At 38.1% G+C, this 26725-nt stretch overlaps 1 protein-coding gene across 1 annotated transcript in view; it reads left to right on the plus strand.

The window, feature by feature from the left end:
- The window catches only part of NPEPPS (aminopeptidase puromycin sensitive), a 79826-nt gene that overhangs the window by 48968 nt on the left and 4133 nt on the right, over window positions 1–26725 (plus strand). Inside the window, exons 11-20 of the mRNA XM_085083323.1 lie at window positions 1361–1465; window positions 3511–3571; window positions 4445–4554; window positions 5301–5364; window positions 6721–6860; window positions 8409–8543; window positions 10112–10331; window positions 12356–12498; window positions 16757–16813; window positions 22556–22663. Coding sequence (XP_084939449.1) covers window positions 1361–1465; window positions 3511–3571; window positions 4445–4554; window positions 5301–5364; window positions 6721–6860; window positions 8409–8543; window positions 10112–10331; window positions 12356–12498; window positions 16757–16813; window positions 22556–22663 — 1143 coding nt within the window. The remainder of the gene's footprint in view (window positions 1–1360; window positions 1466–3510; window positions 3572–4444; window positions 4555–5300; window positions 5365–6720; window positions 6861–8408; window positions 8544–10111; window positions 10332–12355; window positions 12499–16756; window positions 16814–22555; window positions 22664–26725) is intronic.

Genomic DNA, 26725 nt, shown 5'->3' on the forward strand with positions numbered 1-26725 from the left:
CCTTCCCCCCATTCTCCCCCCTTTTACCCACGTTTTTCCCCTCTCTGTCCCCCTCTCTGTCCCCCTCTCTGTCCCCCTCTCTGTCCCCCTCTCTGTCCCCTCTCTGTCCCCATTTTGTACCCTTTCTCCCCCCTTTTCCCTACTTTTTTCCTTTTTCCCCACTTTTTTCCCCCTTTTTGCTTCCCTTTTCCCCTCTTGGTCCCCATTCTGTCCCCATTCTGTCCCCTTTCTGTCCCCATTTTGTCACCTTTGTGTCCCCCTTTTGTCCCCATTTTCTGTCCCCTTTCTGTCCCCTTTCTGTCCCCTTTTTTCCCCTTTTTTCCCCTCTTTTTCCTTTATTTTTTTTCTGTTTGTCCCCCTGTTTGTCCCCCTCTTTGTCCCCTATTTTTTCCCTTTTTCTTCCTTTTATTTCTTCCCTCTCTTCCCCCCTCTCTGTCCTATTTGTACCCTTTCTCCCCCCTTTTCCCTACTTTTTCCCCCTTTTTTTTGCTACTTTTTTTCCTTTTTTCTTTTTTTCGCCTTTTCTCTCTCTTTTTTCTCCCTCTTTTTTTTCTCCCTCCTTTTTCCCCCTTTTTTCCCCCTTTTTTCTCCCTTTTTTTCTCCCTTTTTGCTTCCCTTCTCCCCTTCTCTGTCCCCCTCTCTGTCCCCCTCTCTGTCCCCATTTTCCCCTCTTTTTTGGGAGATTTAATCCAATTTTCCCTGCTGGTTAAAAAGGGAATTTTGCCATTTCAGGATCCAGAGCTGTGGTTATGCTCTGTGGTTCTCCTCTGCTTTGTGCCCCAAATCCATTTGATCCAACCCCAAAAAATAAATTATTTTAACTCCCAAACCAGCCCTGTCCAGCCACATTTGAGGAATTTCCCTTGCCTGGGGGCAGAAATTCCACTCAGATTGGGGAATTCTTTGGAGAAATTCATCTCCTGAATCTTGGGAGATTCTCAGGGAGAAATTCATCTCCTGAATTTTGGGGGATTTTAATTGAAAAATTATTTTCCTGAATCTTGGAGGATCCTTGGGGAGAAAATTCATCTCCTGAATCTTGGGGGATTTTAATTAAAAAAATTAAAATCTTGGGGGATTCTTGGGGAGAAATTCATCTGAATCTTGGAAGATTCTCAGGGAAAAATTCAACTCCTGAATCTTGGAGGATTTTAATTGAAAAATTGATCTTCTGAATTTTGAGGGATTCTCAGGGAAAAATTCATCTGAATTTTGGTGAGAAAATTCATCTCCTGAACTTAGGGTGATTTCAACCAAAAATTTCCCTGAATCTTGGGGAATTCTCAGGGGAAAATTCACCTCCTAAACAAGCCAAAATCTCATTTTTTTGGGATTTTCTCCCGCTGTGGTTTCTCCCCAGGTCAGTGTTGGTCATCCCTCGGAGGTGGATGAGATTTTTGATGCCATTTCCTACAGCAAAGGAGCCTCAGTGATCCGGATGCTGCACGACTACATCGGGGATGAGGTAAAAAAAGCTGGAAAAAATGGATTTTTCTGGGTTTTCAGGGGGTTTTTTTAATAGGGGAATAGGTAAAATGTTAATAGGTAAAATTGTTGGGATTTGAAAAGAAATTGAGTCTGTTTTGTGGGGTTTTTATGGCTAAAAATGCTGGGATTTAAAAAAAAATGTCTGTTTTGTGGGTTTTTTATGGCTAAAATTACTTTCATAGCTAAAATTACTGGGATTTTAAAAAAATTAAGTCTTTTCTTAAAGCTGAAATTTCTAGGATTAAAAAATTGAGTCTTCATTGTGGGTTTTTACGGCTAAAATTGCTGGGATTTTTAAAAAAAATCAATTGTGATTTACAGCTAAAATTACTGGGATTTAAAAAAAATTAAGTAGTTTTTTACAGCTAAAATTTCTAGGATTTAAAAAAAAATTGAGTCTTCATAGTGGGTTTTTTATGGCTAAAATTGTTGGGATTAAAAAAAAAGTATTTTGTGGGTTTTTTTATGGCTGAAATTACTGGGATTTTAAAAAAATTAAGTCTTTTGCAGCTAAAATTACTGGGATTAAAAAAAAATTGAGTCTTCATTGTGGGTTTTTTACAGCTAAAATTGCTGGGATTAAAAAAAAATTAAGTCTGTTTTGTGGTTTTTTACAGCTAAAATCACTGGGATTAAATTAATTAAATTTACAACTAAAATTACTGGGATTTAAAAAAAAATTAAGTAGTTTTTTACAGCTAAAATTACTGGGATTTAATAAAAAATTGAGTCTTCATTGTGGGTTTTTTACAGCTAAAATTGCTGGGATTTTAAAAAAAATTAAGTCTGTGTTGTGGTTTTTTATAGGTAAAATTACTGGGATTTAAAAAAATGTCTCTAAATTGTTGGGATTAAAAAAAATTAAGTCTGTTTTGTGGGTTTTTTATGGCTAAAATTACTTTTATAGCTAAAATTAAATAATAATAAAATTAATAGGATTTTTAAAAAAATTAAGTCTTTTTTTACAGCTAAAATTTCTAGGATTTTAAAAAAAATTGAGTCTTCATTGTGGGTTTTTTACAGCTAAAATTGTTGGGATTTAAAAAAATTGTTGGGATTAAAAATAATTAAGTCTGTTCTGTGGGTTTTTTATGGCTGAAATTACTGGGATTTAAAAAAAATTAAGTCTTTTGCATCTAAAATTACTGGGATTAAAAAAAATTGAGTCTTCATTGTGGGTTTTTTACAGCTAAAATTGTTGGGATTAGAAAAAAAATTAAGTCTGTTTTGTGGCTTTTTACAGCTAAAATCACTGGGATTAAATTAATTAAATTTACAACTAAAATTACTGGGATTTAAAAAAAAATTAAGTAGTTTTTTACAGCTAAAATTACTGGGATTAAATAAAAAAATTGAGTCTTCATTGTGGGTTTTTTACAGCTAAAATTGCTGGGATTTAAAAAATATTAAATTTGTTTTGTGTTTTGGAAATTTCTCCACTTTGGGATCTATTTGGATTTACCTGGGAAAAATGAGATATTGGGAAATATGGAAGGAATTAATTGATTTTAAAGATTCTTCACCTGGATTTGTCTGGGAAAAATAAAATAATTGGAAATATGGAAGGAAATAAGTGATTTTAAAGATTTCTTGCCTGAATTTACCTAGGAAAAAATAAGATAATGGGAAATATGGAAGGAATTAATTGATTTTAAAGATTGTTTAACTGAATTTACCTGGAAAAAAGAAGATAATGGGAAATATGGAAGAAATTACTGATTTTAAAGATTCTTTACCTGAATTTAACTGGGAAAAAAGAAGATAATGGGGAAAAAATAAGATATTGGGAAATATGGAAAGAATTAATTGATTTTAAAGATTTCTTGCCTGAATTTAACTAGGAAAAAAGAAGATATTGGGAAATATGGAAGAAATTACTGATTTTAAAGATTCCTTGGCTGAATTTTAACCTGGGAAAAATAAGATAATTGGAAATATGAAAGGAATTGCAGATTTTAAAGATTCCTTGCTGATTCCTGAGGAATTCCTGCCCTCTGACATCTCCATCCTTGTTTTTTCCAGGATTTCCGGAAAGGAATGAATCTCTACCTGACCAAGTTCCAGCAGAGAAATGCTGCCACAGGTAACTGAAAAAAAAAATTTTAAAAAAAGTAATTTCTGGACTCAAAACTGCTCTTTTTTCCCCACCTGAGATAATTGGAATTGCAGGAAATTCTTGGCTTGCTGTAATGTAGGAATTTAGAAATAAAGTTGAGAAATAAATTCGGAATTTAGAAATAAAGTTTAGAAATAATTTTGAAATTTAGAAATAAAATCTTTGCCACGAGAGACTTTTGCAGCATTAAACAGCTCAAAGTTTGAGATCTCATAGCATTTTTATTTTAAACCTTTTTTTTTTGAGATCCCACAGCACTTTTTTATTTAAAAATCTTTTTTTTGAGATCCCACAGCACTTTTTTTATTTTAAAATCTTTTTTTTTGGTGGTTCAGACACAAATGTGGACATGGAGACATCAAACCCAATCTGTGGTGTTTGCTCAACGATTTTTGACATAAAACATTAAAAACCAAAGGGAAAGATTGTTTTATTTGGATATTTCATATGAATTTTGGTGATTTTTGAAGTGCATTGTATATTGATTGTGTTTTTTTAGTGGCAAAGATACTTTTTTCTCCTCTCTCCTCACTGAGGAGGTTGAAATTATTTCCATTTCTTTCCCTGTCATCTGTTAAATTTCAATAAAAACACAAAAAATGAGATCACAATGAGTACTTATTGGGGTTTTTTTAATAGTAAAAACACTTTTTTCCCCCTATCTCCTCCCTGAGAAAGTTTAAATATTTCCATTTTTTTCCCCTATTAAATATAAAAATTCAATAAAAGTTCAATAAAACCACAAAAATGTATTAAAACCCAACCTCTCCCTCCAGAAAACCTGACAAATCAATATTGTGGAATTCCTGACTCCATTTTTTTCCTCTTTTTCTCCCCCAGAGGATCTCTGGGAAAGCCTGGAAAAAGCCAGTGGCAAACCCATTGCTGCTGTGATGAACACGTGGACCAAACAAATGGGATTTCCACTCATTTACGTGGAGGCTGAGCAGGTAAAAATGGGATTTTGCCTTCATTTTGGGTTGAATTTCAATGATATTCCTTGATTTTGATTATTCCTTTAACCTGCAATTTGCAGGTTTGAATCTATCGAATTTCAGCCACCAAATTCCCCAAAATCCCCCAAATTCCCCCAAATCCCAGCCCAGGGGGAGGTGCAAATCCCAGAAATTATCACAGAAAAATCCCAGATTTATCACAGAAATTATCGCAGAAAAATCCCAGATTTATTCCAGAAATTACCCCTGAAAAATCTCAGATTTATCCCAGAAATTACCTCAGAAAAATCCCAGAAATTACCCCAGAAAAATCCCAGCTTTATCCAGGAAATCATCCCAGAAAAATCCCAGAAATTACCCCAGAAAAATCCCAGCTTAATCCCAGAAATTATCCCAGAAAAATCCCAGCTTAATCCCAGAAATCATCCCAGAAAAATCCCAGGTATTACCCCAGAAATCATCCCAGAAAACCCCCAGATATAGCCCAGAAATTACCCCAGAAAAATCCCAGATTTATCCCAGAAAATCTTGGGGCAGGAATTTCAATCAGGGACATGGATTTTTGCCTTGAATAATTCCTGAAGCAGAGCCTTTTTCTGGGGAAAATCCCAGAAAAATCCCAAATTATTCCATGAAACAGAGGGCAGTGACACTCAGAGACCAAAATTCAATGTGCTAATCATCCTTTTTTCTCATTTTCTTGCTTTTTTTCCCTTTTTTTCCCCATTTTTTTTCCTCAGCAAGAAGATGACAGGGTGTTGAAGTTGGTCCAGAAGAAATTCTGTGCCAGTGGACCATATACTGGTAAGAGATGGGAATGGGATGGGCACAGAACCCCAAAATGTCCCCCAAATATCCCCCAAATGTCCCCCAAAATATCCCCCAAATATCCCCACAATAACCCCAAAAAATCCCCAAAATATCCTAATTCTGAAGGGATCTCTGAGGGAGAAGATTTTTACCTCTAAAACTGACATTTCCCCTCAGGTTTTCAACTCTACAACAGACATTTTCCCTCAGATTAAAACTCTCATTTCCCATCAGATCTTTAACCCTAAACCTGACATTTCCCCTCAGATTTTCCCCTCCAAAACCCAACATTTTCCCTCAGATTTTCCCCTCAGACTTTTCTCTTCAAAAGCCAACATCTCCCTCAGATTTTTCTCTCCAAAACCTGATATTTCCCCTCACATTTTCCCCTCCAAAACCAAACATTTTCCCTCACATTTTCTGCTCCAAACCCCATTTCCCCTCACATTTTCCAGTCCAAAACCCAACATTTCCCCTCACATTTTTCCCTCCAAAACCCAACACTCCCCTCAGATTTTTCACTCCAAAACCTGCCATTTTCCTTCAGATTTTTCCTCTCCAAAACCTGATATTTTCCCCTCAGATTTTTCGCTCAGACTTTTCCCTCCAAAACCCAACATTTCCCCTCACATTTCCCCTCCAAAACCCAACATTTTCCCCTGAGATTTTCCCCTCCAAAACCCAATGTTTTCCCTCAGATTTTCCCCTCAGACTTTCCCCTCCAAAACCCGACGTTTTCCCTAAGATTTTTTCCTCACATTTTCCTCTCCAAACCCCAACATTCCCCTCGCATTTTCCCCTCCAAAACCCAATATTTTCCCCTCACATTTTGCCCTCCAAAACCCAACATTTTCCCTTGCGTTTTTACATCCAAAACTCAGTGTTTTCCCTCAGATTTTTCCCTCTGAAAGCCAGCATCTCCCTCAGATTTTTCCCTCCAAAACCCAACATTTTCCCTCAGATTTTTTTCCTCAGATTTTCCCCTCCAAAACCCGACATTTTCCCTCAGATTTTTTTCCTCAGATTTTCCCCTCCATAACCCAACATTTTCCCTCAGATTTTTTTCCTCAGATTTTCCCCTCCAAAACCCAACATTTCCCCTTAGACTTTTCCCTCCAAAACCCAACATTTTCCCTCCAAAACCCAGCATTTTCCCTCAGATTTTTTTCTCAGATTTTTCCCTCCAAAACCCAACATTCCCCTCAGATTTTTCCCTCTAAAATCCAATTATTTCCCCTCACATTTTCCCGTCCAAAACCCTCCCAATCTCCCCCATTCCCCACACCTCATCCCTCACCCATTGCATCTCCATTTCTCACCATTTTCCTCTGGATTTTTCCCGTTTTCCAGGAGAGGATTTCCCCACGTGGATGGTGCCCATCAGCATCTGCACGAGCGAGGAGCCGACGAGTGCCAAACTGCAGGTTTTGATGGACAAACCGGAGCTCACTGTGGTGCTCAAGGACACCAAGCCCGAGCACTGGGTCAAGGTCAGGCCTAGTCCTGCTTGGTTTTTACCTTTTCCCTTTGGAATTTTGGGTTTTCTCCTGGAATTTCGAGTTTCCCCTGGAATTTTGCCTTTCGATTTTGTGTTTCCACTGGAATTTGGCACTTCAGTTTTATTTTTCCCCTCAGAATTTTGTGTTTCCCCTCAGAATTTTGTGGCATTTCAGTTTCACTTTTCCCCTCAGAATTTTGTGTTTCCCCTTGGAATTTTGAGTTTCCCGTGGAATTTTGCGTTTGAATTTTGAGTTTCCACTGGAATTTTACATTTCAATCTTGTATTTCCACTGGAATTTTGCGGTTCAGTTTTGTGATTCCACTGGAATTTTGCGGTTCAGTTTTATTTTTCCCCTCAGAATTTTGTGTTTCCCCTTGGAATTTTGAGTTTCCCGTAGAATTTTGCGTTTGAATTTTGTGTTTCCATTGGAATTTGGCATTTCAGTTTTATTTTTCCCCTCAGAATTTTGCGTTTCCCCTCAGAATTCTGTGTTTCCCCTGAAATTTCGAGTTTCCCATGGAATTTTGCCTTTTGATTTTGTGTTTCCATTGGAATTTTGCATTTCACTTTTACTTTTCCCCTCAGAATTTTGTATTTCCCCTTGGAATTTCGAGTTTCCCATGGAATTTTGCATTTCGATTTTGTGTTTCCCGTGGAATTTTGCATTTCAGTTTTGTGTTTTCCCTCGGAATTTTGTGTTTCCCCTTGGAATTTGACATTTCAATTCTGTGTTTCCCTGTGCTGCTCTGCAGTTTTGGATAATTACGTATAAGGATATCTTTAAGAAACCTGTGTATAAGTATTTTAGATAAATATGCAAAAAACCAAATACAAATTCAAGATAAATTTGTATAAACCTGAAGATAAATTTTAGATAAATACATTTTCTATAACTATATATAAATATAAATTATGGTTTTATTTAACTATGTATAAATATGAAGACAAATTTTAGAGAAATATATTTCCTATAATAATATATAAGTATAAATTATGGTTTTTTAATTGTGTATAAATATGAAGATAAATTTTAGAGATAGATATTTTCCGTAACTATCTATAAATATAATTGACATTTTCTATAATGATATATAAATATAAGTTACATTTTATATAACTACATATGAATATAAATTATGTTTTATTTAACTGTGTATAAATATGAAGATAAATTTTAGAGAAACGTATTTTCTATAACTACATATAAACTACACTGTATATAACGATATATAAATATAAATTAGCTTTTATTTAATGATATATAAATATCAAATGAGATATAGATTAAATTACTTTCTATTGAACTATATATGAATATAAAATGAGATACATAGATATAAATTATCTTTTATTGAACTATATACGAATATAAAATGAGATCTATAAATACAAATCACCTTTTATTGAACTACATATAAACACAAAGTAAATTCTCTTTAAGCACACATAACACAAAACACATTCCATATAAAACCACATATAAAATACAGGTTTTTTGTAGCTAATTAGTGATTTTTGGCTGTTTTTGTGTCCGCAGCTGAACCTGGGCACGGTGGGGTTTTACCGCACGCAGTACAGCCCGGCCATGCTGGAGAGCCTCATCCCTGCCATCAAGGACCTGTCCCTGCCGCCCGTGGATCGCCTGGGGCTGCAGAACGACCTCTTCTCACTGGTGTGTGCCTGGGAATCCCGTGGGATTGGGGTTTGGGGGGAAATCCCTTGGGATTGGGGTTGGGAATGAGGCTGGGAATGGGGTTTGGGGGGGAAATCCCATGGGATTGGGGTTAGAGTTACAAATCACTGGTGACCTTGGATCGCCTGGGGCTGCAGAACGACCTCTTCTCACTGGTGTGTGCTGGGATTGGGGTTGGGATTGGGGTTTGGGGGGAAATCCCATGGGATTGGGGTTAGGGTTAAAGTCACTGCCACCCGTGGATCGCCTGGGGCTGCAGAACAACCTCTTCTCACTGGTGTGTGCTGGGAATCCTGTGGGATTGGGGTTTGGGGGGAAATCCCATGGGATTGGGGTTAGGGTTAAAGTCACTGCTGCCTGTGGATCTCCTGGGGCTGCAGAACGACCTCTTCTCACTGGTGTGTGCTGGGAATCCTGTGGGATTGGGGTTTGGGAGGAAATCCCTTGGGATTGGGGTTGGTGTTAGGGGTCACTGCTGCCCGTGGATCGCCTGCGGCTGCAGAACGACCTCTTCTCACTGGTGTGTGCCTGGATATCCCGTGGGATTGGGGTTTGGGGGGAAATCCCATGGGATTGGAGCTGGGAGTGGGGGTGGGATTGGGGTGAAATCACTTGGGATTGGGTTTAGGGTTGGGGTCACTGCTGCCCATGGATCTCCTGGGGCTGCAGAACAACCTCTTCTCCCTGGTCAGATCTGGGAAAGCCCATGGGATTTGGGGTAAATCCCATGGGATTGGGGTGAAATCCCTTGGGATTGGGGCTAAGGTTAGGGGTCACTGCTACCCATGGATCACCTGGGGCTGCAGAATGACCTCTTCTCCCTGGTCAGTGCTGGAAATAGCGTGGGATTGGGGTTGGGATTGGGATCAGGGATTGGGGGGAAATCCCATGGGAGTGGGGCTGGGAGTGATGTTTGGGGGGAAATCCCATGGAATTGAGGTTGGGAGTGGGGCTGGGAGCAGGGCTTGGGGTGAAATCCCATGGGATTGGGGCTGGGATCAGGGTTAGGTTTCAGGTCACTGCCACCCCTGGATCGCCTGGGGCTGCAGAATGACCTCTTCTCCCTGGTCAGCTCTGGGATTGGGGGCAAATCTATTGGGAATGGGGCTGGGATTGGAGTTTGGGGTGAAATCCTTGGGATCGGGGTTAAGGGTGAAATCCCTTAGGGTTGGGGCAGGGAATTTTCGTGGCTCATCAGTGGATTTTATTTATTTGAGCAAATTGGTTCCAAGTTAAAAACAATCTGAACGAGCTGGTTCTAAATGACCATTAAGATCATTTATTTATTTATCATTTGTTTTGGTTCTAAGTTAACACTAACATTAATTAAATAAATTAAATAATAAAATCAACGAGCCATTAAAAAATGGGATGAATCCCAGGGTGGGGGAATAACAAATAAAATAAACCAATGAGCCATTTAAAAACGGGATAAATCGCAGGGGACAGAAATAAAAAAATAAATAAAATAAACGAATAAAATAATAAATAAATCAAATAATTGAGCTATCAATAAATGAGATTTATCCCATTATTTTCCCCCCCAGGCACGGGCCGGGCTGACGAGCACAGTGGAGGTGCTGAAGGTGATGGAAGCTTTTGTGAATGAACCCAACTACACGGTGTGGAGCGACCTGAGCTGCAACCTGGGCATCCTGGGCACCCTGCTGTCCCACACCGACTTCCAGCAGGACATCGAGGCCTTCGTCAGGGACGTCTTCTCCCCCATCGGGGAGCGCCTGGGCTGGGACCCCAAACCTGGAGAGGGTAGGGACACCAGGGGCTGGGGGGGATTTCTGATGGGTTGGGGTTAGGAATGTTTGGGTGTCATTGATTTGTCAGGGATTTGGGGGGAATTTCTGATGGGTTGGGCTTGGGAATCGTTTTGTCAATAAATCAGTGGGGATTTGGGGGAAAACTTCTGCTGGATTGGGGTTGGGAATGGTGGGGGTCAATAAATTGTCAGAGATTTGGGGGGAAATTTCTGCTGGATTGGGGTTGGAAATGTTGGGTGTCATTGATTTATTGGGGATTTGGGGGAAAATTTCTGCTGGATTGGGGTTGGGAATGTTGGTTGTCATTAATTTATCAGAAATCTCCTCCGGATTGGGTTTGGGAATGTTTGGGGTTGAGGAATTGTAGGGGATTTGGGGGGAAATTTCTGATGGATTGGGGTTGGGAATGTTTGGGGTCATTGATTTGTCAGGGATTTGGGGGGAAATTTCTGATGGATTGGGGTTTGGGAATGTTGGGTGTCAGTAATTTATCAGGGATTTGGGGGGAAATTTCTGCTGGATTGGGGTTGGGAATGTTTGGGGTCATTGATTTGTCCGGGATTTGGGGGGAATTTCTCTGATGGGTTGGGGTTGGGAATGTTTGGGGTCATTGATTTATTGGGGATTTGGTGGGAATTTCTGATGGGTTGGGGTTGGGAATGTTGGTTGTCATTAATTTATCAGAAATCTCCTCTGGTTTGGGTTTGGGAGTGATGGGTGTCATTAATTTATCAGGGATTTGGGGAAAATGTCTGATGGATTGGGGTTGGGAATCGTTTTGTCAATAAATCAGTGGGGATTTGGGGGAAAACTTCTGTTGGATTGGGGTTGGGAATGGTGGGGGTCATTGATTTATTGGGGATTTGGGGGGAAATGTCTGCTGGTTTGGGGTTGGGAATGTTGGTTGTCATTAATTTATCAGAAATCTCCTCTGGTTTGGGTTTGGGAGTGATGGGTGTCATTAATTTATCAGGGATTTGGGGAAAATGTCTGCTGGATTGGGGTTGGGAATGGTGGGGGTCAATAAATTGTCAGGGGTTTGGGGGGAAATGTCTGATGGGTTGGGGTTGGGAATGTTTGGGGTCATTGATTTATCGGGGATTTGGGGGGAATATCTGATGGATTGGGGTTGGAAATGTGGGGTGTCATTAATTTATCAGGGATTTGGGGGGAAGCTTCTGCTGGATTGGGTTTGGGAATATTGGGGGTTGGGAATTGTAGGGGATTTGGAGGGAAATTTCTGATGGATTTGGTTTGGGAATGTTGGGAGTTGGTAAATCATCAGGGATTTGGGGGAAAATGCTGGATTTGGTTTGGGAATCTCATATGTCATTACTGCATCAAGGATTTGGGGGAAAAATCTCTTCTGGATTGGGTTTGGGAATGTTGGGTGTTGGTAAATCATTGGGGATTTAGAGGGAAAACTGCTGGGAAATCCAGATGGGCTTGGGAATGTTGGGGATTGGGGAATTGTGGGAAAACTTTTGCTGGATTGGGTTTGGGAATCTTTTTGTCAATAACTCATCAGGGATTTGGGAAAAAACTGCTGAGAAATTTTGGGAATCTTTTTGTCAATAACTCATCAGGGATTTGGGGGAAAACTGAGAAATTTTGGGAATCTTTTTGTCAATAACTCATCAGAGATTTGGGGGAAAACTGAGAAATTTTGGGAATCTTTTTGTCAATAACTCATCAGGGATTTGGGAGAAAACTGAGAAATTTTAGGAATCTTTTTGTCAAAAACTCATCAGCGATTTGGGAGAAAACTAAGAAATTTTGGGAATCTTTTTGTCAATAACTCATCAGCGATTTGGGGGAAAACTGAGAAATTTTAGGAATCTTTTTGTCAAAAACTCATCAGCGATTCGGGGGAAAACTGGGATGTGAGAAATCCAGTCTGCCATTATCCCACAGCCCTGCCCTGCTCCCTTTAAACAAAATAAACAAAACAAACCTCATTTTCAGACTTTCTCCTCCCAACTAATCCCATTTTTTCCCATTTTCCTGCTCTCCCAGGTCACCTGGACGCCCTGCTGAGGGGGCTAGTGCTGGGCAAGCTGGGCAAGGCTGGCCACAAGGGCACCCTGGAGGAGGCGAGGCGGCGCTTCAAGGACCACGTGGAGGGGAAGCACATCCTGTCTGCCGACCTCAGGAGTCCTGTGGGTGCCCAAAATCCCCCAAAAAATCCCCAAAAATTAGCCTTGGGGGGGATTCCGGAGGGGAGGGAATGAGAGGGACTTGGGAATTCCCAAAAATCTGTTTCCAGGGATAATCCAAAGGGTCAGGAATGACAGGAGATCCCCAAAATCTGTTTCCAGGGGAATTCCAAAGGGTAGGGAATGAGAGGGACCTGGAGAACCCCAAAAAGTGTTTCCAGAAATATTCCAAAGGGTCAGGAATGACAGGAGATCCCAAAAAAGTGTCCCCAGGGATATTCCAAAGGGTCAGGAATGACAGGAGATCCCCAAAAACTGTTTCCAGTGGAATTCCAAAGGGGAGGGAATGAGAGGAGTTCCCCAAAAAGTGTCCCCAGGGATATTGCAAAGGGAAATTTGAGGGACCTTGGGATTCCCAAAAATCTGTCCTCACTCCATTGGCAAAGGAATTCCAGGAATTCCAAAGGACAGGGAATGAGAGGGACCTGGAGATCCCCAGAATCTGTCCCCAGGGGGATTCCAAAGGGTCAGGAATGACAGGAGATCCCCAAAATCTGTCCCCAGGAATATTCCAAAGGAGAATGGGAGGGAGCTGGGGGTCCCCAAAATCTGTCCCCTAATCTAATTTAAAGGGAATTCCAGGAATTCCAAAGGGTTGGAAATGAGAGGGACTTGGGAATTCCCAAAAAAGTGTCCCCAGGGGGATTCCAAAGGGTCAGGAATGACAGGAGATCCCCAAAAAGTGTCCCCAAGGATATTCCAAAGGGGAATGAGAAGGACTTGGGGTCTCCAAAATCTGTTTCCAGGAGAATTCCAAAGGGTTGGGAATGACAGGAGATCCCCAAAAAGTGTCCCCAGGGATATTCCAAAGGGTCAGGAGTGACAGGAGATCCCCAAAAACTGTTTCCAGTGGAATTCCAAAGGGGAGGGAATGAGAGAGACCTGGAGATCCCCAAAATCTGTCCCCAGGGGGATTCCAGAAGTTTGGGAATGACAGGAGATCCCCAAAATCTGTCCCCAGGGGGATTCCAAAAGTTTGGGAATGACAAGAGATCCCCAAAATCTGTCCCCAGGGATATTGCAAAGGAGAATGGGAGGGAGCTGGGGGTCCCCAAAATCTGTCCCCAATCTAATTTAAAGGGAATTCCAGGAATTCCAAAGGATAAGAAATGAGAGGGACCTGGGAATTCCCAAAAAGTGTTTCCAGGGATAATCCAAAGGGTCAGGAATGACAGGAGATCCCCAAAATCTGTTTCCAGGGGAATTCCAAAGGATAGGGAATGAGAGGGACCTGGGATCCCCCAAAAAGTGTTTCCAGAAATATTCCAAAGGGTCAGGAATGACAGGAGATCCCAAAAAAGTGTCCCCAGGGATATTCCAAAGGGTCAGGAATGACAGGAGATCCCCAAAATCTGTTTCCAATGGAATTCCAAAGGGGAGGGAATGAGAGGAGTTCCCCAAAAAGTGTCCCCAGGGATATTCCAAAGGGAAATTTGAGGGAGCTTGGGATTCCCAAAAATCTGTCCTCACTCCATTGGCAAAGGAATTCCAGGAATTCCAAAGGACAGGGAATGAGAGGGACCTGGAGAACCCCAAAATCTGTCCCCAGGGGGATTCCAGAGGGGAGGGAATGAGAGGAGATCCCCAAAAAGTGTCCCCAGGAATATTCCAAAGGGGAATGGGAGGGACTTGGGGTCCCCAAAATCTGTTTCCAGTGGAATTCCAAAGGATAGGGAATGACAGGGACATGGGAATTCCCAAAAACTGTCCCCAGGGATATTCCAAAGGGTCAGGAATGAGAGGGTCCTGGGGATCCCCAAAAATCCCCCAAAACTGACCTTGGGGGATTCCAGATGGGAGGAAATGAGAGGGACTTGGGAATTCCCAAAAAACTGTCCCCAAGGGGATTCCAAAGGGTCAGGAATGACAGGAGATCCCCAAAAACTGTTTCCAGGGGAATTCCAAAGGATAGGGAATGAGAGGGACCTGGGATCCCCCAAAAAGTGTTTCCAGAAATATTCCAAAGGGTCAGGAATGACAGGAGATCCCAAAAAAGTGTCCCCAGGGATATTCCAAAGGGTCAGGAATGACAGGAGATCCCCAAAAACTGTTTCCAGTGGAATTCCAAAGGGGAGGGAATGAGAGGAGTTCCCCAAAAAGTGTCCCCAGGGATATTCCAAAGGGAAATTTGAGGGACCTTGGGATTCCCAAAAATCTGTCCTCACTCCATTGGCAAAGGAATTCCAGGAATTCCAAAGGACAGGGAATGAGAGGGACCTGGAGATCCCCAAAATCTGTCCCCAGGGGAATTCCAGAGGGGAGGGAATGAGAGGAGATCCCCAAAAAGTGTCCCCAGGGATATTCCAAAGGGTCAGGAATGACAGGAGATCCCCAAAAAGTGTCTCCAGGGATATTCCAAAGGGTCAGGAATGACAGGAGATCCCCAAAAAGTGTCCCCAGGGGAAATTCCAAAGGGGAATGAGAAGGACTTGGGGTCTCCAAAATCTGTTTCCAGTGGAATTCCAAAGGATAGGGAATGACAGGGACATGGGAATTCCCAAAAAACTGTCCCCAGGGATATTCCAAAGGGTCAGGAATGAGAGGGTCCTGGGGATCCCTCAAAAATCCCCCAAAACTGACCTTGGGGGATTCCAGATGGGAGGGAATGAGAGGGACTTGGGAATTCCCAAAAAAAGTGTCCCCAAGGGGATTCCAAATGGGACAGAATGACAAGAGATCCCCAAAAAAGTGTCCCCAGGGATATTCCAAAGGGTCAGGAATGACAAGAGATCCCCAAAATCTGTCCCCAGGGAAATTCCAAAGGAGAATGGGAGGGAGCTGGGGGTCCCCAAAATTTGTCCCCTAATACAATTTAAAGGGAATTCCAGGAATTCCAAAAGGTTGGGAATGAGAGGGACCTTGGGATCCCCCAAAAAGTGTCCTCAGGGGAAATTTGTGCCAAAATTTCTGCTGGAATTGCCAAAATTGTTCTGGAATGGCCAAAAATTATGCTGGAATTGCAAAAAAATTTGTGCTGGGATTGCCAAAAAGTCTGCTGGAATTGCCAAAAAGTCTGCTGGAATTGCCAAAAATCTGCTGGAATTTCCAAAATTTCTGCTGGAATTTCCAAAAATTATGCTGGGATTGCCAAAATTTCTGCTGGAATTGCTAAAAATTCTGCTGCAATTTCCAAAATTCTGCTGGAATTCAGGAAATCTTCCAGGAGTTGAAGGATCTCCCCAATTCCAGCTTTGATCCCAGGAGGGATTTGTGCTCCTGATCTCAGAATTCCAACAATTCCACCCAAATTCTTGCATTCCCAGAGTGGATTTGGGATTTTTTTTTGGGATGATTTGTTAATTTTTCTGGAATTTATTCCCATTTTCCCTCAGGTCAATGTGAATTCCAACAATTCCACAGAAATTCATGAATTCCCAGAGTGGATTTGGGATTTTTTTTGGGATGATTTGTTAATTTTTTTTGGAATTTTTCCCCATTTTCCCTCAGGTCAATGTGAATTCCAACAATTCCACAGAAATTCTTGCATTCCCAGACTGGATTTGGGATTTTTTTTGGGATGATTTGTTAATTTTTTTTGGAATTTTCCCCCATTTTCCCTCAGGTCTATGTGAATTCCAACAATTCCACAGAAATTCTCCCATCCCCAGAGTGAATTTGGGATTTTTTTTGGGATGATTTGTTAATTTTTTTTTTAATTTTTCCCCATTTTCCCTCAGGTCAATGTGAATTCCAACAATTCCACCCAAATTCTTGCATTCCCAGAGTGAATTTGGGATTTTTTTGGGATGATTTATTTATTTTTTTGGAATGCATTCCCAGAGTGTATTTGGGATTTTTTTTTGGGATGATTTGTTAATTTTTCTGGAATTTTTCCCTATTTTCCCTCAGGTCTATGTGGCTGTGCTGAATTCCAACAATTCCACAGGAATTCTTGCATTCCCAGAGTGGATTTGGGATTTTTTTTGGGATGATTTGTTAATTTTTTTGGAATTTTTCCCCATTTTCCCTCAGGTCTCTGTGAATTCCAACAATTCCACCCAAATTCTCACATTCCCAGAGTGAATTTGGGATTTTTTTTGGGATGATTTATTTATTATTTTGGAATTTTTCCCTATTTTCCCTCAGGTCAATGTGAATTCCAACAATTCCACAGGAATTCTTGCATTCCCAGAGTGGATTTGGGATTTTTTTTGGGATGATTTGTTAATTTTTTTTGGAATTTTTCCCCATTTTCCCTCAGGTCTATGTGACTGTGCTGAAGCACGGCGACAGCTCCACTCTGGACACTATGCTCAAGGTGGGTGAGCACCAAAATTCCAGGATTTTACCCCAAAAATCCCAGGATTTCACCCCAAAAATCCCAGGATTTCACCCCAAAAATTCCAGGATTTCACCCCAAAAATTCCAGGATTTCACCCCAAAAATTCCAGGGTTTCACCCCAAAAAATCCCAGGATTTTACCCCAAAAATCCCAGAATTTTGCCCCAAAAATTCAAGGATTTCCACCCCATATAATTCAAGGATTTCCCCCAAAAAAATCCCATAAATCCTCCTAAAAATCCCAGGATTTCCCCCTAAAAATCCCAAGATTTCACTCCAAAAATTCCAGGATTTCCCCCTAAAGATCCCAGGATTTCACACCAAAAATTCCAGGATTTCCCCCCAAAAAAATTCAAGGATTTCCCCCCAAAAATCCTGTAATTGCCCCAAAAAATCCCATAAATCCTCCTATAAAAATTCCAGGATTTACCCCAAAAATTCAAGGATTTCCCCCAAAAAATCCCATAAATCCTGAAAATTCCAGGATTTCCCCCCAAAAATTCAAGGATTTCCCCCCAAAAATCCCATAAATCCTCCTAAAAATCCCAGGATTTCACCCCAAAAAATCCCAGGATTTCCCCCTAAACATCCCAGGATTTCCCTCCCCCTCAAAAATCCCATAATTGCCCCTAAAAATCCCATAAATCCTCCTTAAAATCCCACTATTTCACCCTAAAAATCGCAAGATTTCCCCCCAAAAATTCCAGGATTTCACCCTAAAAATTGCAGGATTTCCCCACAAAAATCCCATAATTGCCCCAAAAAATCCCATAAATCCTCCTAAAAATCGCAGGATTTCCCCCAAAAATTCCAGGATTTTACCCCAAAAATCCCAGAATTTTGCCCCAAAAATTCAAGGATTTCCACCCCATGTAATTCAAGGATTTCCCCCAAAAAATCCCATAAATCCTCCTAAAAATCCAGTATTTCCCCCTAAAGATCCCAGGATTTTACTCCAAAAATTCAAGGATTTCCCCCCCCCTAAAACTCACAGGATTTCCCCCAAAAATCCCATAAATCCTAAAAATTGCAGGAGTTCCCCCTAAAAATCTCAGGATTTTACCTCAAAAATGCCAAGATTTCACCCCAAAAATCCCAAGATTTCACCCCAAAAAATTCCAGGATTTCACCCCAAAAAATCCCAGGATTTCCCCCTAAACATCCCAGGATTTCCCTCCCCCTCAAAAATCCCATAATTGCCCCTAAAAATCCCATAAATCCTCCTAAAAATCCCAGGATTTCACCCCAAAAATCCCAAGATTTCACCCCAAAAAATTCCAGGATTTCCCTCTAAAAATGTCAGGATTTCACCCTAAAAATTGCAGGATTTCCCCACAAAAATCCCATAATTGCCCCTAAAAATCCCATAAATCCTCCTAAAAATCCAGGATTTCCCCTTAAAAATCCCAGGATTTTACTCCAAAAATTCCAGGATTTCCCTCTAAAAATTGCAGGATTTCCCTCCCCCTATAAATCACAGGATTTCCCCCAAAAATCCCATAAATCCCCCTAAAAATTAGAGGATTTCCCCCCAAAAATCCCAGGATTTCACCCTAAAAATTCTAGGATTTCTCCCCTAAAGTCCCATAATTGCCCCTAAAAATCCCATAAATCCTCCTAAAAATCGCAGGATTTCACCCCAAAAAATTCCAGGATTTTACCCCAAAAATCCCAGAATTTTGCCCCAAAAATTCAAGGATTTCCACCCCATATAATTCAAGGATTTCCCCCAAAAAAATCCCATAAATCCTCCTAAAAATCCAGTATTTCCACCTAAAAATCCCAAGATTTCACTCCAAAAATTCCAGGATTTCCCCCTAAAGATCCCAGGATTTCACACCAAAAATTCCAGGATTTCCCCCCAAAAAAATTCAAGGATTTTCCCCCAAAAGTCCCATAATTGCCCCTAAAAATCCCATAAATCCTCCTAAAAATCCCAGGATTTTACCCCAAAAATCCCAGAATTTTGCCCCAAAAATTCCAGGATTTCCCCCCAAAAAATTCAAGAATTTCCCCCAAAAAATCCCATAAATCCTCCTTAAAATTGCAGGATTTCCCCCAAAAAATCCCAGGGTTTGGCCCCAAATTTCCAGGACTTCCTCCTAAAAATCCCAGAATTTCACCCCAAAAAATTCCAGGATTTCCTCCTAAAACTTCCAGGATTTCCCTCCCCCTAAAAATCCCAGTATTTCCTCCAAAAATCCCATAAATTCCCCTAAAAATCCCATGATTTCACCCCAAAAATCCCAAGATTTCACCCCAAAAAATTCCAGGATTTCACCCTAAAAATTGCAGGATTTCCCCACAAAAATCCCATAATTGCCCCTAAAAATCCCATAAATCCTCCTTAAAATCCCACGATTTCACCCTAAAAATCGCAGGATTTCACCCCAAAAATTCCAGGATTTCCTCCTAAGAATTCCAGGATTTCCATCCAAAAATCCGAAGATTTCCCTCCCCATGAAAATCACAGGATTTCCCCCCAAAATCCCATAAATCCTCCTAAAAATCGCAGGATTTTCCCCCTAAAACTCCCAGGATTTCACCCCAAAAAATTCCAGGATTTTACCCCAAAAATCCCAGAATTTTGCCCCAAAAATTCAAGGATTTCCACCCCATATAATTCAAGGATTTCCCCAAAAAAATCCCATAAATCCTCCTTAAAATTGCAGGATTTCACCCCAAAAATTCCAGGATTTCCCCCTAAAAATCCCAGAATTTTGCCCCAAAAATTCAAGGATTTCCCCCAAAAAATCCCATAAATCCTCCTAAAAATCGCAGGATTTCACCCCCAAAAATTCCAGGATTTTACCCCAAAAATCCCAGAATTTTGCCCCAAAAATTCAAGGATTTCCACCCCATATAATTCAAGGATTTCCCCCAAAAAAATCCCATAAATCCTCCTAAAAATCCCAGGATTTCCCCCTAAAAATCCCAAGATTTCACCCCAAAAATTCCAGGATTTCCCCCTAAAGATCCCAGGATTTTACTCCAAAAATTCAAGGATTTCCCCCCCCAAAAAATTCAAGGATTTTCCCCCAAAAGTCCCATAATTGCCCCTAAAAATCCCATAAATCCTCCTAAAAATCCCAGGATTTTACCCCAAAAATCCCAGAATTTTGCCCCAAAAATTCCAGGATTTCCCCCCAAAAAATTCAAGAATTTCCCCCAAAAAATCCCATAAATCCTCCTTAAAATTGCAGGATTTCCCCCAAAAAATCCCAGGGTTTGGCCCCAAATTTCCAGGACTTCCTCCTAAAAATCCCAGAATTTCACCCCAAAAAATTCCAGGATTTCCTCCTAAAACTTCCAGGATTTCCCTCCCCCTAAAAATCCCAGTATTTCCTCCAAAAATCCCATAAATTCCCCTAAAAATCGCAGGATTTCACCCCAAAAAATTCCAGGATTTCCCTCTAAAAATGTCAGGATTTCGCCCTAAAAATTGCAGGATTTCCCCACAAAAATCCCATAATTGCCCCTAAAAATCCCATAAATCCTCCTAAAAATCCAGTATTTCCCCCTAAAAATCCCAGGATTTTGCCCCCAAAATTCCAGGATTTCCCTCTAAAAATTGCAGGATTTCTGTCCCCCTAAAAATCCCAGGATTTCTTCCAAAAATCCCATAAATTCCCCTAAAAATCGCAGGATTTTCCCCCTAAAACTCCCAGGATTTAACCCTGAAAAATGCCAGGATTTCCCCTCAAAAATCCAAGAATTTTAATTTTAATTCTGACTTGCATTTTATTTTAATTTGAATTTGCATTTTGATTTGCATTTTGATTTGAATTTTAATTTGAATTTTGATTTGAACTTTTTTATTTTTATTTTATTTGACTTTGAATTTAAATTTTTGTTTTAATTCGAATCTGATTTTTATTTGAATTTAATTTTAATTTGAATTTCAATTTTTATTTGAATTTTATCTTGATTTTGATTTGAACTTGGATTTTCACTATAGTGTTAATTTTAATTTTGATTTTGATTTGAATTTGAATTTTGATTTTAATGTTAATTTGAATTTTGATTTTGATTAGAATTTTAGAGTTCGATTTAAATGTTAATTTTAATGTACATTTTGATTAGAATTTGAATTTTGATTTAAATGTTAATTTGAATCTTGATTTGAATTTGAATCTTGATTTTGATTAGAATTTTAATTTTGATTTTGATTTGAATTTGAAATTTGATTTTGATTTGAATTTGGAAGTGTTAATTTTGATTTTGATTTGAATCTTGATTTTAACATTAATTTGAATTTTGATTTTGATTTGAATTTGGATTTTGACTTTAATGTTAATGTTAATTTTGATTTTGATTTGAATTTGAATTTGAATTGTCATTTGAATTTTGATTTGAATTTGAATTTTGATTTTGATTAGAATTTCGATTTTGATTTGAATTTGAATTGTCATTTGAATTTTGACTTTAATTTGAATTTGAGTCTTGATTTGAATTTGAATCTGGATTTTGACTTTAATGTTAATTTTGATTTTGATTTGAATTTGAATTTTGATTAGAATTTGAATTTTGATTCTGATTTTGATTTGAATTTTGATTTTAATGTGAATTTGAATTTTGATTTTGATTTGAATTTGAATTTGAATTGTCATTTGAATTTTGATTTGAATTTGAATTTTGATTTGAATTTGAATTTTGATTTGAATTTGAATTTTGATTTTTATTTGAATTTTAATTTGAATTGCCATTTGAATCTTGATTTGAATTTGAATCTGGATTTGAATTTTGATTGGGATTTGAATTTTGATTTTGATTTGAATTTGAATTGTCATTTGAAATTTGATTTTGATTTGAATTTGGAAATGTTAATGTTAATTTTGATTTGAATCTTGATTTTAACATTAATTTGAATTTTGATTTTGATTTGAATCTTGATTTTGACTTTAATGTTAATGTTAATTTTGATTTTGATTTTGATTTGAATTTGAATTGTCATTTGAATTTTGATTTGAATTTGAATCTTGATTTGAATTTGAATCTGGATTTTGACTTTAATGTTAATTTTGATTTTGATTTGAATTTGAATTTTGATTAGAATTTGAATTTTGATTCTGATTTTGATTTGAATGTTGATTTTAATGTGAATTTGAATTTTGATTTTGATTTGAATTTGAATTTGAATTGTCATTTGAATTTTGATTTGAATTTGAATCTTGATTAGAATTTGAATTTTGATTTTGATTAGAATTTGTATTTTGATTTTGATTTGAATTTGGATTTTGACTTTAATGTTAATTTTAATTTTGATTTTGATTTGAATTTGAATTTTAGTTGTTATTTGAATTTTGATTTGAATTTGAATCTTTATTTGAATTTTGATTTGAATTTGAATCTTTATTTGAATTTTGATTTGAATTTGAATCTTTATTTGAATTTTGATTTGAATTTGAATCTTTATTTGAATTTTGATTTGAATTTGAATCTTGATTTGAATTTTGATTTGAATTTGAATTTGAGTCTGGATTTTGACTTAATGTTAATTTTGATTTTGATTTGAATTTGAATTTTGATTTTAATGTGAATTTGAATTTTGATTAGAATTTTAATTTTGATTTTGATTTTTATGTGAATTTGAATTTTGATTTTTATTTGAATTTTGATTTTAATGAGAATTTGAATTTTGATTTTGATTAGAATTTGAATTTTGATTTTGATGTGAATTTTGAATTTGAATTTGAATTTGAATGTGCATTTTTGGCAGCTGCACAAGCAGGCAGACATGCAGGAGGAGAAGAACAGGATCGAGCGAGTGCTGGGAGCCATCGGGCAGCCCGAGCTCATCCAGAGGGTGCTCAGCTTCGCTCTCTCGGTGAGTGTGGGGAAAATAATCCTGTTTTGGGGTAAAAATGGAAAAAATCCTTTTTTTGGAGATAGAAACGGGAAAAAAACCCCTTTTTTGAGGTAAAAACGGGAAAAAATCACTTTTTTTTGGGGATGAAAACAGGGAAAAAACCCACTTTTTTGGGATAAAAACAGGAAAAAACCATATTTTTTTGGGATAAAAACAGGAAAAAACCACCTTTTTTGGGGTAAAATCTTTGGGAACAACCTGAGCAGAGTGAAATAAAATGGGGAAAAAACCCTTTTTTGGGATAAAAACCTCAGGAGCCATCGGGCAGCCCGAGCTCATCCAGAGGGTGCTCAGCTTTGCTCTCTCGGTGAGTGTGGGGGGAAAATAAACATTTTTTGGGGTAAAAATGGGAAAAAACACCTTTTCTGGGGGTAAAAATGGGGAAAAAACCACTTTTTTCGCGGAAAAAACCACTTTTTTTTGGGAAAAAAACCACTTTTTTTTGGATAAAAATGGGAAAAAACCACCTTTTTTGGAGTAAAAACCTCAGGAATAACCTGGGGAGAGTGAAATAAAATGGGAAAAACCCCTTTTTTTGGGGAGAAAAACAGGAAAAAACCACTTTTTTGGGGGATAAAAACGGGAAAAACACTTTTTTTGGGGTAAAAAGGGGAAAAAAACACCTTTTTTTGGGGTAAAAACAGGGAAAAAACACTTTTTTGGGGGTAAAAAAAGGAAAAAATCACTTTTTTTGGGTAAAAACAGGAAAAAAACACTTTTTTTTGGAAAAAACCACTTTTTTTTGGATAAAAATGGGAAAAACCACCTTTTTTGGAGTAAAAACCTCAGGAATAACCTGGGGAGAGTGAAATAAAATGGGAAAAAAACCACTTTTTTGGGGTAAAATCCTTGGGAATAACCTGGGCAGAGTGAAATAAAACAGGAAAAAACCTTTTTTTGGGGTAAAAATGGGAAGAAAACCCTTATTTTTGGGGTAAAAACCTCGGGAGGTCAAGAGATAAAACAGGGAAAAAGAGGTTTTTTTGGGTAAAAACAGGAAAAAAATCCTTTTTGGGGATAAAAACTTTGGGAATAACCTGGGCAGAGTGAAATAAAACAGGAAAAAACCCTTTTTTTGAGGGAAAAAAACCTCTTTTACCTTCAAATTACACACAGAACAACCTCGAGCCAATCCAGCCTGAAAAAACCTGAATTTGGAGCTGCAGGAATTAGCAAAAAAAGTGGGATTTGGGTGGATTTTGGTAGAATTTTTTTGGATTTGGATGAATTTTGATGGATTTTTGATGGATTTAGTTGGAATTTTGATGAAAATTGGTGGGATTTTGATGGATTTTTTTTTTATTTTGATGGATTTTGGTGGAATTTGGATGGATTTTTTGGGATTTTTTTAATGGATTTTGATGGTTTTGTTTGGATTTTGATGGATTTTGGTGGAATTTGGATGGATTTTTTGGGATTTTTTTTAATGGATTTTGATGGATTTTTTTGGATTTTGATGGATTTTGGTAGAATTTTTCGTTTCTTTTTTCATGTAGATTATGGTGGAATTTTGATGAATTTTGATGGATTTTTCTGGATTTTGGTGGAATTTTGATGGATTTTTTGGGATTCTGTTGGATTTTGTTGGGATTTTTTTTTTATTTTGATGGATTTTGATGGAATTTTGATAGATTCTGATGGATTTTGGTGGAATTTTGATGGATTTTTGGTCATTTTTTGGGAATTTGATGGATTTTTTTGGATTTTTTAATTTTTCTGGAATTCTGATGGATTTTTTAAATTTTGATGGATTTTTTTTGAATTCTCATCGATTCTGATGGATTTTGGTGGAATTTTGATGGGAATTTTTGGGATTTTGATGGAATTTGCTGGAATTCTGATGGATTTTGCTGGATTTTGTTGGATTTTTTTGGATTTTGGTGGAATTTTGATGGATTCTTTGGGATTTTTTTTGATTTTGCTGGATTTTCCTGGAATACTGATGGATTTTTTTGGATTCTGATGGATTTTGATGGAATTTAGATGGATTTAGATGGATTTTGATGGAATTTTGATTTTTTTTTTTTTTTATTTTGCTGGAATTCTGATGGATTTTGATGTAATTCTGATGGATTTTCTGGATTTTTAAAAATTTTGATGGATTTTTCTGGAATTCTGCTGGATATTGATGGAATTTGCTGGAATTCTGATGGATTTTTTTGTATTTTGCTGGAATTTTGCTAAATTTTTTGGGGATTTTGGTGGGATTCTGGTGGATTTTGATGGATTTTGATGGATTTTTTGGGGTTTAGATGGATTTTTTTTTATTTTATTGGATTTTAATGGAATTTTGATAGATTTGGGTAGAATTTTGATGGATGCTTTGGGATTTTTTTGGGATTTAGATGTATTTAGATGGAATTTAGATGTATTTTGAGGGAATTTAGATGTATTTTGAGGGAATTTTGATGTATTTTGAGGGAATTCTGATAGATTTTCTGGGGGATTTTGCTGGATTTTCTGGAATTTTGATGGAATTCTGATGGATTTTGCTGGATTTTCTGTAATTCTGATGGAATTTTGCTGGATTTTTCTGGAATTTTGCTGGAATTTTGGTGTTTTTCCCCAGGAGGAAGTCTGCAGGACACAGTCTCAGTGTTTTCTCTAATTCTGATGATTTATTTTCTGCATTTATTTTCTGTATTTCTGATATATTATATTTTATTTCCCCAGCAGGAGGTCTGGCCGCAGGACACAGTCTCAGTATTTATTTTGTATTATTTATTCAGTATTTATTCAGTATTTATTCAGTATTTATTCAGTATTTATTCTGTATTTTCTCTATTTTTCCCCAGCAGGAGGTTCGGCCGCAGGACACAGTCTCAGTAGTTATTTTCTATATTTATTTTCTCTATCTCTGATATATTATATTTTTATTTTCTGTATCCCAGGAGGAAGTTCGGCCACAGGACACAGTCTCTGTATTTATTCAGTATTTATTCAGTATTTATTCAGTATTTATTCAGTATTTATTCAGTATTTATTCAGTATTTATTCAGTATTTATTCTGTATTTATTCTGTATTTATTCTGTATTTATTCTGTATTTATTCAGTAGTTATTCAGTAGTTATTCAGTATTTATTCTGTATTTCAGGAGGAGGTTCAGCCGCAGGACACAGTCTCTGTATTTATTCTGTATTATTTATTCTGTATTTATTCTCTATTTATTTTCCATATCTCTGATACAATATATATATTTATTTTTGTATTTTCAGGAGGAGGTCAGGCCTCAGGACACAGTCTCAGTGCTGGGTGGAGTGGCAGGACACAGTCTCAGTATTTATTTTCAGTATTTATTTTCTATAATTCTGATATAAATTTATTTTCTATATTCCAGGAGGAGGTTTCTATATTTCAGCAGGACACAGTGTCAGTGCTGGGCGGAGTGGCAGGACACAGTCTCAGTAGTTATTTTCTGTAACTCTGATGTATTTATTTTCTCTATCTCTGATATATATTATATTTTATTTCCAGGAGGAGGTCAGGCCTCAGGACACAGTGTCAGTATTTATTTTCTCTATTTATTTTCCATATCTCTGATATTTTATATCTATTTATTCTATATTCCAGGAGGAGGTCAGGCCTCAGGACACAGTGTCAGTATTTATTTTCTATAATTCTGATACAATATATATATATATTTATTTCCAGGAGGAGGTCAGGCCTCAGGACACAGTGTCAGTGCTGGGCGGGGTCGCAGGACACAGTCTCAGTAGTTATTTTCTATAATAATTCAGATACATTTATTCAGTATTTATTCTCTATTTATTTTCCATATCTCTGATATATATATCATCTATTTATTCTGTATTTTCAGGAGGAGGTCAGGCCTCAGGACACAGTCTCAGTATTTATATATTTATTTTCTATATTCCAGGAGGAGGTGCGGCCTCAGGACACAGTCTCTGTATTTATTTTCTATAATTCTGATACAATATATATATTATATTTTATTTCAGGAGGAGGTCAGGCCTCAGGACACAGTGTCAGTGCTGGGCGGGGTCGCAGGACACAGTCTC

This window comes from Lichenostomus cassidix, chromosome 27 (assembly GCF_008360975.1).
Source record: "Lichenostomus cassidix isolate B80296 chromosome 27, HeHo_3.0, whole genome shotgun sequence".
Lineage (NCBI taxonomy): Eukaryota > Metazoa > Chordata > Aves > Passeriformes > Meliphagidae > Lichenostomus > Lichenostomus cassidix.